The sequence below is a fragment of the Euprymna scolopes genome, chromosome 18 (assembly GCF_053919585.1).
Source record: "Euprymna scolopes isolate OS-2025 chromosome 18, ASM5391958v1, whole genome shotgun sequence".
In the NCBI taxonomy this organism is placed as follows: Eukaryota; Metazoa; Mollusca; class Cephalopoda; order Sepiida; family Sepiolidae; genus Euprymna; species Euprymna scolopes.
This window is the reverse complement of record NC_136499.1, coordinates 87911595-87928140: the sequence shown is the minus strand read 5'-3', so window position 1 is coordinate 87928140 and position 16546 is coordinate 87911595. Positions and strand designations below refer to the sequence as shown.

At 33.8% G+C, this 16546-nt stretch overlaps 1 protein-coding gene across 1 annotated transcript in view; it reads left to right on the top strand.

Moving 5' to 3' along the window:
* Window positions 1-16546, top strand: part of LOC145297685 (proprotein convertase subtilisin/kexin type 4-like) — a 318708-nt gene that overhangs the window by 115611 nt on the left and 186551 nt on the right. Inside the window, exon 2 of the mRNA XM_080143882.1 lies at window positions 5259-5363. Within this exon, the coding sequence (XP_080000008.1) occupies window positions 5259-5363 (105 nt within the window). The remainder of the gene's footprint in view (window positions 1-5258; window positions 5364-16546) is intronic.

Below are 16546 nucleotides of genomic sequence, written 5' to 3'. Positions count from 1 at the left end.
GCTCCCTCTACTGCACTAGAAAAATACTTACACCTGACAATATTCTATATTTCTACAAAGCCATTATTCACCCATGTAATATGGTTGCCGCATCATGTCATGATGTTTGGATGTTTTGATGCATCCGGAACAACTTGGGTTTTTCTCTTATATCACCTGTAGTGAGATGTGTACAGAAAAGCAGACCATGTTGGTATGGTTACATTGAGAGAATAAATGAGTTTTGGAGTTAATAGATTCAGAACAGTTGAGGTAGCAAGGCCAGTTGGCAGGGGGGGGGGGAGACCAGGGGTAACCTGGGTTAGTTTGAAAGTCAATTTCTAAAAGTTGTCCAACACATGGCAGCATGTAAAATTGTGATAAAGTTCTCATTTCATCTTTAGTTAAGCGCCTTCATTTTTTTTTTTATTGTTTTTGTTTTAGTTTATTCAGATTAAATAGTTCTTAGTCAACACAAGTCCATTGTTATTTCTAAGATTTATAATCATAATGTCTATGTCGTTTCAGAAGTTTTGAGATGAGGATTATTATTTTGATTACTCACACTATTGTCATGGTTGTTATTTTCACTTTTCAGGTGATGAGCCCGTTGTGTAATTGGGAATGGTGTTGAGTTCAATCAGTTTTAAGTTACAATCTTCAGTCAACTGAATGCTCGATTTTCATCTTTTGTTTCACATCCTTTACATGATGCCATGTGTTAGACGGCTTTTAGAAATTGACCTTCAAATTATCTCTGGACGGGTCTTTATTTATCCCTCTGTCTTTCAAGTCCTTCCTTGTTACTTGCATGTTTTCCTTGACTGTCTTCTGCCAATTGACCCTTCTGCCTCAACTAACTTAATAACTTTCATCCATTTTTTTTTCAATATGGCCAGCGTTTAAGTTTCTTGTTTTGCACACATCTCTCCATACTGTTCAAATTAAATCTGCCTCAGAGCTCATCAGATCTGTCTTTAAAACTCGTATTGCACATTCATTATATATTGGTTTCACTTCCATACATTATCACGCTGCATGCATGTGGCTGATAGATTCATTTCCTTGGCCAGCATGTCTACCGAAGCAGATTCAAATGAAGTTACAATTAAAAATTCATGAAAGATTACCGATTATGATAATAGGAACACCTGAAATGACCAGTGCTACAATAGTTGAAACCTAAATGACTAAATTTAATGATTTTGAATGTTTTAATGTTTCTAAGTATATTGATAACTAGTTGAGTTACTAATTCTAGAATAAATAATGAGACACACTTATAAATTGTTTTGTTTTTCTGAGTTCAGTCATAAAGTTGACTATGATGTGTTAGTTGTATTACATATGTTAACTGTTATGACGTTCAAATGTGCCCTCACACCTTTCGACCGGTGTTATAGTGAATGGATTTGCTGTATTTTTTAATAAGTTGCTTAATTATAAATAACAAATAATAAAATGAAACTTCATTAAATTTTTATTTTGAAAATATTGACAGTTTTTTAATTATGGCTTGATACATACATTTACTTGGCCTCCTTTTATTGACTGCCCATACACTAATTCTATTATTTCGCTTGGCGGTAGATGTGAACCAGACAAAAATATAATAAATCATTATTACGGCCCTACAACCAGTCGAAATGTGTGACGTCACATTCGGTCGTCATAATACAGTTAACATCTTTTGTATAACCGATATTTATATTTTTTACGGCTATACAGATTTTCTTGGTTGTTATTTAAAATTTCAGTTGCTGTACACTTTTTTTTTTTTTTTAATGAATTTATTCGAGGCATCACACGACAAAAAATTGGCGATTTTCGTGAAATTTTCGATACTTATCCATTTTAGAATGAAATTACATATATAATGCAGTTTCCATAAAATATAAGAGGGGAGATATTTTTTAGAGTACGTGTCCCCCTGCCCTATTTACTTTTTCGAATTTTGAACAAAATATATTAAATCTATCGAAATTTCTATTTATTATGAAACCTAAGAGTTCAAATAAGTAAAACATTTTCTTTTTAATTTCAATCCACGTATTGAACAAAAATTTACCTTGAAGTTGCAATTTAAAAAATGATATGAATTTGATATTATGGTTTTTTTAAATAGCGTTTTTTTTTGTTGTTTTTTGTTTTTTCGAATTAATATATACTATATAATCAGTTGAATTGCCAATAAAAAGAAACTTCGTAAACATTAATTAATTTTTAAAAGATTAAAACGTTTGAAATTTCATTATTTGAAAATGTTCCGTTACAACATGGATTTTTAATTGTTTAATTTTTTTTTTTAAATATTAAGTTTTTTACATAAACATGACTCTTGTCAGCTATTTTATCGCCAGATTAAAACCGATTTGAAAATATTATTGCACAAATATTAAGCATTTTGTAGCCCCCCCCCCCCCTCATAGTTTGTTTGTCTCTTTTTACCGAACAAAATATGGAAGCTTTAGTTAATCAAATGAACATTCAGTAAAGCCGAATTTCATATTTAATATACAAATGTTTATAATATTATTAATTATTAAACTGTGTAAATCTTAAAACCTAACAAAATTATAACAAAGATTAATTATTAATTGTAGTTTGAAGAAGGTAAACAAAGGTTTTAAAAATCATTAAGTCGCTTCCGTTTTTCCATAGTTCGTATAGTTAACACAAGTCTGACGTCACGGAATCATGCTTTCTTTTTTTCACATTGTTTTGGAGTTACCTATTCTTATGAGATAAATATTTGATATCTATATCTTGGTGCAACCCTCTCTCTTTCTTTTTCTCTCTTTCTTTTTCTCTCTTTTTCTCTCTTTCTTTTTCTCTCTTTTTCTCTCTTTCTTTTTCTCTCTTTTTCTCTCTTTATTTTCTCTCTTTTTCTCTCTTTATTTTCTCTTTCTTTTTCTCTCTTTATTTTCTCTTTCTTTTTCTCTCTTTATTTTCTCTTTCTTTTTCTCTCTTTATTTTCTCTTTCTTTTTCTCTCTTTATTTTCTCTTTCTTTTCTCTTTATTTTCTCTTTCTTTTTCTCTTTATTTTCTCTTTCTTTTTCTCTCTTTATTTTCTCTTTTTTCTCTTTATTTTCTCTTTCTTTTTCTCTCTTTATTTTCTCTTTCTTTTTCTCTTTATTTTCTCTTTCTTTTTCTCTTTATTTTCTATTTCTTTTTCTCTTTCTTTTTCTCTTTCTTTTTCTCTTTTTCTCTTTCTTTTTCTCTTTTTCTCTTTCTTTTTCTCTTTTTCTTTCTTTTTCTCTTCATTTTCTCTTTTTCTTTATTTTCTCCTTTTCTCTTTATTTTCTCTTTCTTCTTTTCTTTCTTTTTTCTCTTTCTTTTCTTTCTTTTTTCTCTTTCTTTTCTTTCTTTTTTCTCTTTATTTCTTTCTTTTTTCTCTTTCTTTTTCTCTCTTTCTCTATATTTCTTTTTCTCTTTCTTTTCTCTTTTTTCTTTCTTTTCTCTTTTTTCTTTCTTTTCTCTTTTTATTTTTCTTTCTTTTCTGTTTTTCTCTTTTTTTTCTATTTCCCTTCCTTTCTTTTTTCTTTCTCTTTTTTCTTCTCTTTTTTCTTCTCTTTTTCTCTTTCTCTTTTTTCTTTTCTCTTTTTTCTCTTCTCTTTTTTCTCTTTTTTCTTTTTCTCTTTTTCTCTTTCTTTTTTCTCGTTATCCTTTTTATCCTTCTGTTTTTATCCTTTTTTATCCTTTTCATCCTTTTCTATTTATCCTTTTCTTTTTTATTTTTTTATCGTCCTTTTCTTTTATCGTCCATTGCTTTTATATTGTTTTCTTTATTCTTTTCTATTTTATCTTTTCATTTTTTATTATTTTCATTTTTTATTATTTTCATTTTTTTTATTTCTCCCTTTTTTCTTTTCTTTTGTTTCCTCTTTCCCTTTTATTGAATTTTCCCCATTTTTCACTTTTCTTTCCACTTTTTCTCTTGCGTTTTTGTTTCCATTTTTGTTACCCTCTTTGTTTTTCTTTTTTTTCTTTTTCCTGTTTAATATTTTGTTTTAATTATAATTAAGGTTTTTGAGGAGCACATTTTACAGAACTTAAAACTTGTTGAATATATATATATACTAGCATGGGTGCCCGGCGTTGCCCGGATGTTTAGATGTGTGTGTTGAGCAAAAAAAAAAAAAATTGTTGTAGGAAGGCAGGCTCAAACCGGTACCGCGAAGGAGGAAAAGAACGAGGAAAAAACGTGATGCCTTTGCTGTTACGACCACCGCCAAACCGGAGGTGGCGTAGGTTTAAATTAAGGCTAGACAATCGAAAAGAGGGGATGACTTTCGAAAATGTCGGCAAAAAAAGCGACACCTCCCTATAGAAAAATGCCCAGTTGTGGGTGAAGAAATTAATGTTTTTAGCCAATTTTTCGGTATCCCGTGAAAATTTGTTGCCTCTGTCAAAAGTTTTAGGTAGACATACATACATTTATATATTGGTATCTCAAATTTTCGACCCAACCCAATTAAAAAGCTTGCCCTATCTCTGAATACCCTTTATGTAAAATTTCAAATGTTTAGACCAGAAATTGTCTGAGTAATTTGGTAGAGACTGCAGAGGTCGATTTTTTTTTAACTTTGATCCCTATTATGACCCCTTAACATTTATTGTTTTGGACTCAAATCAAGTTATTAAGTTAGATCCATGTCCAAGGAACCTATATCTAAAATTTCAATTGTTTATACCAAAAAGTGGCGGAGAAGTTTGGTAGAGTTCTCAAAGGTCAAATCGCTGAGTCTTGACCCCCTTAACAGCCAAATTTCTGGCCGAAAAGGGATTACAGATTTTTCGAAATCTCAGTACTCTGTATATCAAATTTCGAATCTGTAGACTGAAAATTGACAGTTATGTGTAGCGAAATGTACACAGACAGACAGACACTTTCACTTTTATATATATATATATATATATATATATATATATATATATATATATAAATATAAAATTTTTAATTTGCTTTGTTTAGGTCAACATTTTCTTGTTATTATTTTTTATTATTTTTTGATGTTGCTATTAATTACATTAAAAATAATTTTAGATAATGGTCTTTTAGAATTCAAAACAAACCCACAAGAGGAAAATATTTTTCATATTCTGTATTAATTTTTGTGTCCTCACTTCACTGATTTAAGGTTTAGCTTGAGACTCCACCAAACGTTTCAATTTGTGGAAGAATAACAGATTTTTGTTCAATGTTCTGTCTTCTGACCATAAAAATAATTTTTCATGATTGAAATTTTCTAACAATCTTTTTCTCTTCTCTTTTTTAGATTGGAGTATTAAAGGACAAGTATTTGTTTGAACACAATCGCATTTTAAAACGATCAGCAGAACCAAATCATGAACATGTCAGTAAACTATCTAATGACCCGGATGTGAGTATTTAACTTTTAGTCGTTTATAATTAACATCGTGTGACATTTTGATGATGATAATATAATATTTCAGTCTCTTTTTCATGTTGTGAATTATAATGAAAACTTTACTCTTTGAAAATTATCATTTTTAAATATATAGATCATTTCTAGCAGGATATCTGTGGAAATTCCATGGTGCCTTCTACATAAATCTGTATAATTTACTATTTTTTTTTTATTCACTCCAAACAAGACATAGTACCACTTGGAGGTTTGAGACCAAATCTACAGGGACACTATGTAGGGAGTTGAGCAGTAAGATGTCTGTTCACATTACGTTTGAACTTCTGCATGTCAGTTCAGTCAGGGAAGCAGGGAACCGTGAGGAATTCCAAAATCTAGCAATTCAAGGGGAGAAATAATTTGAGTAGATGGCTTGTCAGCATCTACCAGTCTCTAAAATGTAGGGGTGGGATTTTGCTGCTTGTCAGGTTAGTCAGGAGTAATTACGTTGAGGGAGTACAAGTGTTTCAGAACACATTCCATTAAAATAATTGTAAGATACGTACAGGGATGCAACATTTCGGTGATGGGACAGGGATTGGAGTTCGGTGGATAGTGTGGGACCTATTAGATTGGAGACTCTTTTTTGGATCCTGTCTAAGAGTGAGAGATTATCGATAGGTGCACTAACCCATTCTCATGCATGGGCAAATCATGGCTTTGTGGAGATATAGGATACTCTCAGGTGGGAGTAATTTTTTAGCATGATAGAGGGAGCCCACCTTAATATTTTTTTTTTAAATAAAATATCTCAGGGTTAATACTATTAAGAAAAAATACCTTCTTCCATAAAAATAATTTTTTGTGTATTCTTGAAATAAATAAAATGTGTTTTGTTAAAAATTGTAGCAATTTAATTCTTTTTAAAACAAATATTCTGCAGAAAATCGATCAGTTGACGCACTTTTTATGGTCCTTTTGGGGCAATTTTTCGATATTTGTCATCCGGAGGGTAGGGCTTTCATATGAAACCAACTTTGTGAATTTTTGTTCCGTCGGTCAAAAGTTTTTAGCAGACACACAAACATACATACATTTTTTGCTTTTATATATATAGACTAGCGAGGGGTACCCGGCGTTGCCCGGGTGTTTGTAGGTGTGTGTGGTGTTAAATCAAAAAGAAACCGGGGGGGTGTAGAATCGAAGCCGAAGCCCTGACGCGAAGTTTGAAAATAAAATCAGCCAGCCAGAATGAAGCATTGTTATAAGCGAATAAGTGAAAGATGTTTGAAAGTCGTTGAGCGTTACGACGATGACGATGTAAGCATTGTTATAAGCGAAGTAAGAAAAGAAAACAACGTTTTAATTAAGCGGGGGGGGGGGGTAATCAAAACATCGAAAAAAAAAACACAAAAAAAACTAACGTAAGCCAAACGAACGATGAAAACAGAAAAACGAACAAGTGAAAAATGGCTTAAATAAGCCTGTTTCGATATTAAAATTTAAAAAATCGGTGGGTACCCGGGTGTTTTTGGGTGTCGCTAAGAATAAGCAAAGTAAAAAAAAAAAAAAACAGGTGGGTACCCAGGTATTTTTGGGTGTCGCTAAGAATAAGCTAAGTTAAAAAAAAAAAAAAACGGAAAACGAACGTTACATAAAAAATGGCTTAAATAATACAGGGTTCAATATTTAAATTTAAAAAATCGAAAAAAAAAAACATCTCACACCACGATTCGAACCCAAAACGTTTAGATAATGAACCAAGGCCTTAACTACCTGAGCTAAACCGACGCATATGAAATTTGTTCGGTTTTTCAACTATTTAAAGTAAATCAGGTCACAACGTCATGACGTCATCTGATGCATGCGTTGTTGACCCCCTCCCCCTGTCGAAAATTGTCCATTTCGGGGTGAAAAAGTTAACGATTCTCTCTCTCTGTCTCTCTCTGTCTCTGTCTCTGTCTCTCTCTCTGTCTCTCTCTCTCTCTCTCTCTCTCTCACTTCGTCTTCTTTACTCTAAAGAGTGTTACTAAAAATGAAAATGGCGTCTGGCTGTTTTTTTTTTGTAAAAACTTCGATCGTTAATATTTTTTTGTAAGCGTATTTCTTTTTTTACTTCACATTTTTGGCTTGTTATTTTCGTTTAACTATCGTATCTAACTATTTTTAACGTGCTAATAACTTTGGTAATGTTGTCATAGCGTAGAAGTTCATAGTTTAGCTTGTGTGAGGGTTAAAAAATTTTTACCGATAACATTTTTAAATTCAGACTGCCATTATAGCTTGCTGACGTCAAGATCACGTGACATGACTCAGCGGGTTTTAAATACAAGTTGACCCAAAATAAACGGCCCCGTGTACACTTTATGTAGAAGAGTGGTCGCCCATATTTTTGGGGGCAGTTATAAATCGATTTAAAAATATGTAATGTTTAACATTAAAATGTCACTTTTTTGGGGGGGGTCTTCCCCTGCAGAAAATCGATCAGTTGACGCACTTTTTATGGTCCTTTTGGGGCAATTTTTCGATATTTGTCGTCCGGAGGGTAGGGCTTTCATATGAGACCAAGTTTGTGAATTTTTGTTCCGTCGGTCAAAAGTTTTTAGCAGACACACAAACATACATACATACATTTTTGCTTTTATACATATATAGACTAGCGAGGGGTACCCGGCGTTGCCCGGGTGTTTGTAGGTGTGTGTTGTGTTAAATAAAAAAGAAGCCAGGGTGAGGGGTAACCCCTGAGGCGAAGTTTGAAAATAAAATCGGCCAGCCAGAAGTGAAAGATGTTTGAAAGTCGTCGAGCGTTACGACGATGACGATGTAAGCATTGTTATAAGCGAAGTAAGAAAAGAAAACAACGTTTTAATTAAGCGGGGGGGGGGGGGTAAAACACAAAAAAAAATAACGTAAGGAAAACAAACGTTACGTGAAAAATGGCTTAAATAATACAGGGTTCAATATTTAAATTTAAAAAATCGAAAAAAAAAAAAACATCTCACACCACGATTCGAACCCAAAACATTTAGATAATGAACCAAGCCCTTAACTACCTGCGCTAAAGCGGCGTATATAAAGTCTGTTCGGTTTATCAACTATTTAAAGTAAATCAGGTCACGGCGTGATGACGTCATCTTACGCATGCGTTGTTGACCCTCCCCCCTGTCGAATCTGTCTAGACATCTCTCTCTCACTCTCTCTCTCTCTCTCTCACTTCGTCTGCCTTACTCTAAAGACTGAAAAATGGCGTCTGGCTGTTTTTATTTAAAAAAAAAAACTTTGATCGTTAATAGTTTTTGTAAGCGTATTTTTTTTTACTTCACTTTTTTTTTTACTTTATTTTTGCGTTTAACTATCGTATCTACCTATTTTGAATGTGGTAATAACTTTGGTAACGTTGTCATAGCGTAGAAGTTCATAGTTTAGCTTTAATTATTTTTTTTTTACCGATAACAACATTTTTAAATTGTAAATTCCGACGGCCATTAGAGGTTGCAGACGTCAAGATCACGTGACATGACTCAGCGGGTTTTAAATACAAGTTGACCCAAAATAAACGGCCGTGTGTATACTTTATGTATAAGAGTTGGCGGCCGTATTTTTTGGGGCAGTTGTAAATCGATTTAAAAATATGTAATGTTTAACATTAAAATGTCACTTTTTGGGGGGGGGCCTCCCCCCCTGCAGAAAATCGATCAGTTGACGCACTTCTGATGGTCACTTTGGGCCGATTTTTCGATATTTGTCGTCCGGAGGGTGGGGCTTTCATATGAGACCAAGTTTGTGAATTTTCATCGTGTCTGTCGAAAGTTTTTAGCAGACACACAAACATACATACATACATACAAACACACACACATACATTTTCGCTTTTATATATATATATATAGATGGCAAAAATACCTACATGCACCCAGCCAATGGGTCCATGTCTGCAATAGACCTATCAATATGTACTCCATCCATCTATAGGGACTTCCATTGGGATTCTGAGAAGATCAACATGGAAGTGACCACTACTCTATCATATTCGAAAGTAATCCAAAAATATGAGAAGCAAAAGTTCCAAAATGAAAATTACATATTTGCCTACGTATGCAAAACAGAAATAGATTCGAACATTCTAAAAAAAAAAATTTTACATAAACATTAAACAATATTGCCATTAAAACAATCCCAAAGATTTCAACACCCCCCCTCCCAAAAAAAAACAACAAATCCCTGGTTTAATGAAACATACAAAAAAGCTGTCAAAGAAAGAAAGAAAAAAAAAACACTTAAAAAGTTACAACAAAACCCTACAGCAACTAACCTACTAAAATATAGAGAAACGCATGCCAAAGCAAGGTACACTATAAAACAAAATTTAAAAATTCATCCTGGAAAACTTACATTTCACAACTAAATAACCAAACAATAACTAAAAAAACATGGAATATAAGAAAAATAGCAGGAAAAGAAACACAAAACACCATAAATTACTTAACTAAAACTGATGGAACAAAATGCATAGAGAATAAAGAAATAACTAATCTACTAGCTGAAGAATTCTACAAAATTCATCAAATAAACAGTATTCAGCATCAATTCAAATTCAGAAAGAAACAACAGAAAAAGAAAAACTTAATTTTACAACTATTAACAAGGAAACAGATAAACGTACCATTCAGCATAAAAAAATTGAAAAGGGCAATAAACAAAAGTAGAAATACCACTCCAGGCTCAAATGATGTATTTTACCAATTCCTAAAGCAATTAACAGAATTATCTTTAAAATTACTACTTGACATCTACAATAAAATATGGAATACAGGAGAAATACCAGAATCCTGAGTTGAATCAACTATTATACCAATTGTTAAACCAAATAAAGATCCAACTAACCCAACTAGTTACAGGCCTATAGCCCTAACTAGCTGTCTTTCCAAAACTATGGAAACAATGATAAACAACCGGTTAATGTGGTACCTGGAAAAAGCAACCTTTTATCGAAATACCAGAGTGGATACAAACAAAAACAAAATACAAATGATCAGATAGTATTTGAATCATTCATTCGAGACGTGGACACCACATGGTGGCAGTATTTTTTGACATCCAAAAGGCATACGATACAGCATGGAGATAGGGGATTTCAAAATATATGCATAATATAGGAATAAGATGAAATATGGCAATGTTCATACATAACTTCTTATCTCACAGATATTACAAAGTGTGACAGGGAAATACACTCTCAGACCAATATAAATAAGAAGCAGGCGTACCACAAGGAAGTGTACTATCCATTACCTTATTCCTAATAAAAATAAACAAAATAATAAAAATAGTCGATGCAGGATTTGAAAAATCACTATTTGTAGACGACTTTTCAATTGCCTATTTTGCAACAAACATGCCAACAACAATAGAAAGAAAGATACAACATTGTCTAAACAAAATAGAACTGAACCAACAAAAATGAATTGAAGCTAGCCATAAACAAAACTGTTTGTATCCATTTCTGTAAAAAAACAAAAATATCTAGACCCACAACTCCAAATACAAGGAAACCCGATTCCAATAGTACGGCATACATTTTTAGACACTAGACAACAAAATTAACTTTAACACACACATCAATAACTTAAAGTAAAAATGCTAAAAAGCAATAAAAATCTTGAAAGTAATATTAAAAACAGACTGGGGAGCAGACCAAGACACAATATTTTTTGCACATATTAGATAAAAATTAAACTATGGGTGCATCACATATAGCTCTACCTGTAAATCTTTTCTAAAAAAAATATCAACTATACAAAACTAAGGATTAAGACTTAGTCTGGGAGCATACTGAACATCACCCATGGAAAGCTTATACATAGAAGCCAACAATCTCTTCTACATTTAAGATGGCAGAAATTAGCAATACAATATGTAATAAAACTACAAAGTAATCCAAACAATCTAACACATGAGAAAACCTTTAACCTGCAATATACAAACTTTTACGTGACCAAATCAAGTCCTCACATGATCTGAAACTCCATGGATTAGGAAAAACCAACTCCACTTTTAACACTATTATATATTATTTACATTTTTTAAATCTGAATAGGACTTTTAATGAATCGAGTGATTTCTACTTGAACTTGAGGAAGAGATTTAAGCAAAAGAGAATTGTGATAATATTGATCACTGCTAGGAATATTTTCTCAACGTTATTTTCATGTGAAAATATCTTTTTATCTCTGCTTATTTGTTTATCTATTTTTGTCTTCATCTGAGTTCGTTTTATATAAGGAAGTATTATTCTCTTAATTCTTACTTTGTTGGAGAGAGAGATGCAGGGAAGATAGATGTACATTGATATAGAAATGTACAGGTAAATTAAGGCGAGATTTATGCGCGCACACACGTACAAATAATAAGGAAGGAAGCTAAGGAGGTAGATATTAGACTAAGAACCAACAACAGTGATAAATATTGATTGAACCTGAGAATCTTATCAAAATTACTTTTTTGTTTGGAAAGATTTTTTTTTCTCTTACTTTTTTTAATTTCCTTTCCATTCAATTGGATTTTGAGTAAGTATAGTTCTTTTAATTCATTTAATCAATAATTAAAACTCGTTTGACTGCTGCTCCTCTTCCAAACACGCACCACAGAACAAAAATTGCTTGATTTTATGTTCAGGAAGAACACGTAAACATCTTTTCTTTTTCTTTATTCTCACATCTTTAAGTCTGTCTGCATTGTATACTTTTTTGTTAGATATATTCTCACATCTCACACTTTCTGTTTGATATAGCATTTTCATTATTAAATGTGCAGATATATGGAGGTGCTACACAGAGCAGTCTTTCCTGTCTTGATTTTGAAATCTAGTGGGGTGGTGGTTGTTGTTCTCTTTCCTACAACACTCTTCTCACAGAAGATGCATTGCTAGTCTATCATTGGAAGATGCTCAACTGAGCTCTCTTTGGTTCTTCCTTGTTAGACATTCACAGCAAGAACTCGTCTTGTTTCTACAATGAAAAATGACTTCACTTTCTCCTCCCATGTGCCTAGTATCAGGCATTTTTTTATAAATAGGAAGCCATTGCAAAGAAGCTCTATCTGTGAGACATGCTATTGCAAGATTGCTTTCATGCTGATTACAATTAGATTGTCTTCAAATCTAATGCAAACAAATTGTCATAAAGCGGCTATTAATAATCAAATAGTTCATACCATTAATCAATGTTAGCACTCCCATAGTGTCCCTCATCTTTCGGCTGGTAATTATTTCCATTCTATTAATCCTTATCCTTCAGTGGCTTTTGCGTTTGATAAGTTGTGATTTAATTTTAAAAAACGGACGAGTTTTATTTTGTCATCATATCATTATCACTAAAAGCTCCGACAATCACCATGTTGATTTTAAAATAGAATTTTCTTTCAATTCTTTGATTCAAATTGAATTAATGAAAGACAGACCTTTCTTAAGAAGGGATATAATTTTGTTTTTCGTTTGTAGAGATGAGTTCTCTCTTTGTAATCGTCTTCTTATCGGAATGAGGAAGCATTTTTATTTAAAAAATATGATCTAACAACAGTTGCTTCAACAATAGTGCAGTTGAACAACAGTGATAGAATGTTTACTTAGATACAGATGTATTGATTAAGTTGTTTGTTATTCAATGCACATTGCAGGCATTTATTTATGCAAATCAGATTTTCAGCTACAAAAGGCTATAATCTATTTAAAGATGATTACGTGTGTCTGCAGTCTAATGAAACCCAAATTGCTGGAAAAAAAAAAAAAAAAGTTCTTACCAAATTTTAATTTTCCTAGTCCATAACTTCAATTGTTAAATCTTTATTTTCACACGTTTAACATGAATATATTTTTGCATTGCTACAAAATATTCTAAGACATGTTGTGCTTCTGTGATATCATGGGAGTCCCCCCTCTAAAAAGGTTAGGAAGTGAAAAAAATAAAAGTATGAATTATAACAAAAAGAAGAAATAATTGATCATCATAACCAAAGTATAGAAAGTTAGGTTGGTAGAACGGAAACCACTAAAAAGCGCATCGAAGCACAAAAACTAGGAACTCGAGACTTCTGGAAAATCTACAACAGTGTAGTAAATAATGGGCAATCAACAATTCTCCCACTAACCAACAATCACGAGGTTGTCTCCTCAGCAACCGACAAGGCTAAAATGCTTGCCAGTCGGTTTGCCTCAAACTCCACACTGGACCCTTCCAACCACCCCCTACCTGACTTTCCTATGCGGACAGACGCCACGATAGACGATCTGAAAACCACCCCTGCTCAGGTTCATGCTATCATAAAAAACCTTGACACTTCAAAAGCATGTGGACCCGATCTTATCCCAGCTGTGCTATTAAAAATGTGCTCAGCCGAAGTAGCTCCAGTTCTCTCCAAACTCTACAACAAATGCCTTAATGAAGCTTGCTTTCCAGGCTGTTGGAAAACTGCTTCTGTTGTACTAGTATTCAAGAATTCTGGCGAAAGGACTGACCCATCAAATTATCGCCCCATTAGCCTCCTCCCACTTTTTGCCAAAATATTTGAGACCTTAAATAACCATGCTCTAGTCCATCATCTTACAGATGCTAAACTTCTGACTGACAAACAATATGGATTTAGACAAGCCCGTTCTACAGCAAACATCCTAACTGTGATCTCTAAACGTATATACAATTCACTGGACAAAGCGGGGGAGGGCAGAGCGGTAGCTCTAGATATATCTAAGGCTTTTGACAGGGTATGGCATGAGGGTCTCCTCAGGAAAATTAGATCATACGGTATCACTGGTAGAATACTTAACATAATTAAATCCTTCTTAGATAAGAGAAAAATCCAGGTTGTCCTCGACGGTCGTACATCTAAACAATATGATATAAATGCGGGGGTGCCCGAGGGTTCTATCCTTGGACCTCTATTGTTCCTGATATTCATAAATAACCTCCCCGACAACATTGCCTCTGAGATGGGTATATATGCTGATGACACTATACTCTATGTCAGGCACGACAGGAAGACGAATGAACACATTTCTAAAGAAATGGCAGAAACACTAGAGGAAGACCTCCAATCTGTGGTGGAATGGGGACAAAAGTGGTTGCTCGCGTTCAATGCTGCTAAGACTAAACTAGTTTCATTCAATAATTACAAGAAACCCTCTCTACCACCTATAGCAATGGCCAACGACTCTTTATCTGAGAGTACATCCTTCAAACTCCTTGGCCTAACGTTCACAGGAAACATGAGTTGGAACAATTACATTCAAGGCATTGCCAGGGCCGCTGCAAGAAAGGTGGGCTCTCTCTACCGTGCTAGAAAACTACTAACACCCGAAAGTATCCTGTACCTCTATAAGGCCACCATTCGCCCATGTATGGAGTATTGCTGTCACATCTGGGTTGGTGCATCTGCTACTAGTCTCTCGCTCCTTGACAAGGTTCAAAAGAGAGTCGCAAACCTGATAGGCCCTGAACTGGCATCTAAGCTTCAGCCTCTGTCCCATCGACGAAATGTTGCATCCCTCTGCCTTTTCTACAAGTATTTTAGTGGTGAATGCTCTGACGAACTGCAATCACTTGTGCCCCTACGACGTGAGCACCCTCGACAAACCCGACAGGCTGCTAAATCCCACCCTCACACTGTAGAGATCCCTAGATGTAAAAGATCTTTTTACTCCAATAGTTTCTTCCCCAGAACCGCTAGACTCTGGAATTCCATTCCAGGTCCCTGCTTCCCCAACAGTACTGACGTGCAGAAGTTCAAGTGTAACGTGAACCGACATCTTGTTGCCCAAATCCCTACATAGTACCCCAGTAGTTGTTGCCCCTGATAGTAGCTCCCTACACCAAAGTGGCAATTTGCCTTGTTTGGGGTGAAAATGTAATAAAAAAAATTAAAAAGAAAGAAAGATAATTGGTGGGGAGCAGTTCACAAACGTACACAAAGGACATCTGAAATAGGATTGTTAATCCAGATGTGGCAGAAATTGGGATAAATGACCGAATATAGAGGTCAGTATATTTAGAGTTAGTTTATAGACAGTTTTAAGAGTAGAAGTTAGTCTTAAAACAGTTGAGAATAATTTACAGTTGAGGACAGAGCAGCAGATACAGAGATGAATTGATGACCTGACTGCAATGATGACATGACCGCAACAGAAAATTGTTGACGTTAGTTTAGATCTTTTTTTTTTTGCGATGGTGTCACACACACACACACACACACACACACACACCCACAGAGCTCAACTGATATTTATGGAATGTACCAAAGTATCAAAGTTTGTGATTCCTGTGTTTCAGAGTGTTTTATTCTTTGTCCTTGTGTTCTTAATTGACAGTTGCTAATGTGTGAAAGCTGACCATGGCCACTTATCCACTGTATTTCCTCCTGTGACTAAAAACACACTATACAACATATAAATATCTGTATGTGATGTTGCCAAGCTTACCAAAGACCTTGAATTCAGTAAAGCAACTCTCCCCAATGGCATTCCAGTAATAGTGCTCAAAACGCTTCAACCGGAACTAGCTCCTATTCTTACAAACCTATTTACACATGACTCTAAGGAGAAATGCTTTTCAACACTGTGGAAAACGTCATCATTATTAAAAATTCTGGAGATCTGTCATCTCCCTCTCAGTACAGATCAATCAGTCTCCTGAGTTTGCTTCATGAGTAAGTTGCTGGATCTGTGATAAATCAAACTTGCTCAATGACATGGTTTCTGTTCTGCAAGATCCATAGCTGATGTACTAACTGTAATATCACATGGGATTAGTGAATCTTTCGGCAGTGGCCTCGTTTCTAGAGCAATAGCTCTTGACATCAACTGACTACAATATGGTCGTCTTCAAGTCTAATGTACACAAATTCTTGTTGAGCAGTTCCTTTAATCTAATTCTACCCAATTTCCACCATTAATGATTACTATACAATCACCTTACATTCACTGGCCTTTATCCTCGAGTGGCCTTCAAGCTTTGATAAGTGGTAACTTTTAAAAAAAAGCAAAAAGTGTGGGTCTGTTCGAGTCGGAGTACAATAATAAATGTGTACAAGATATATTCGTATATTTAATGAAATTTATTTTTATAATTATGGTTAATGTTAAAAAACACATTTTTAATCATTCTTTAAAACTGATAAGTTTTCTATTAGTCAATTAAATCACTTTAATA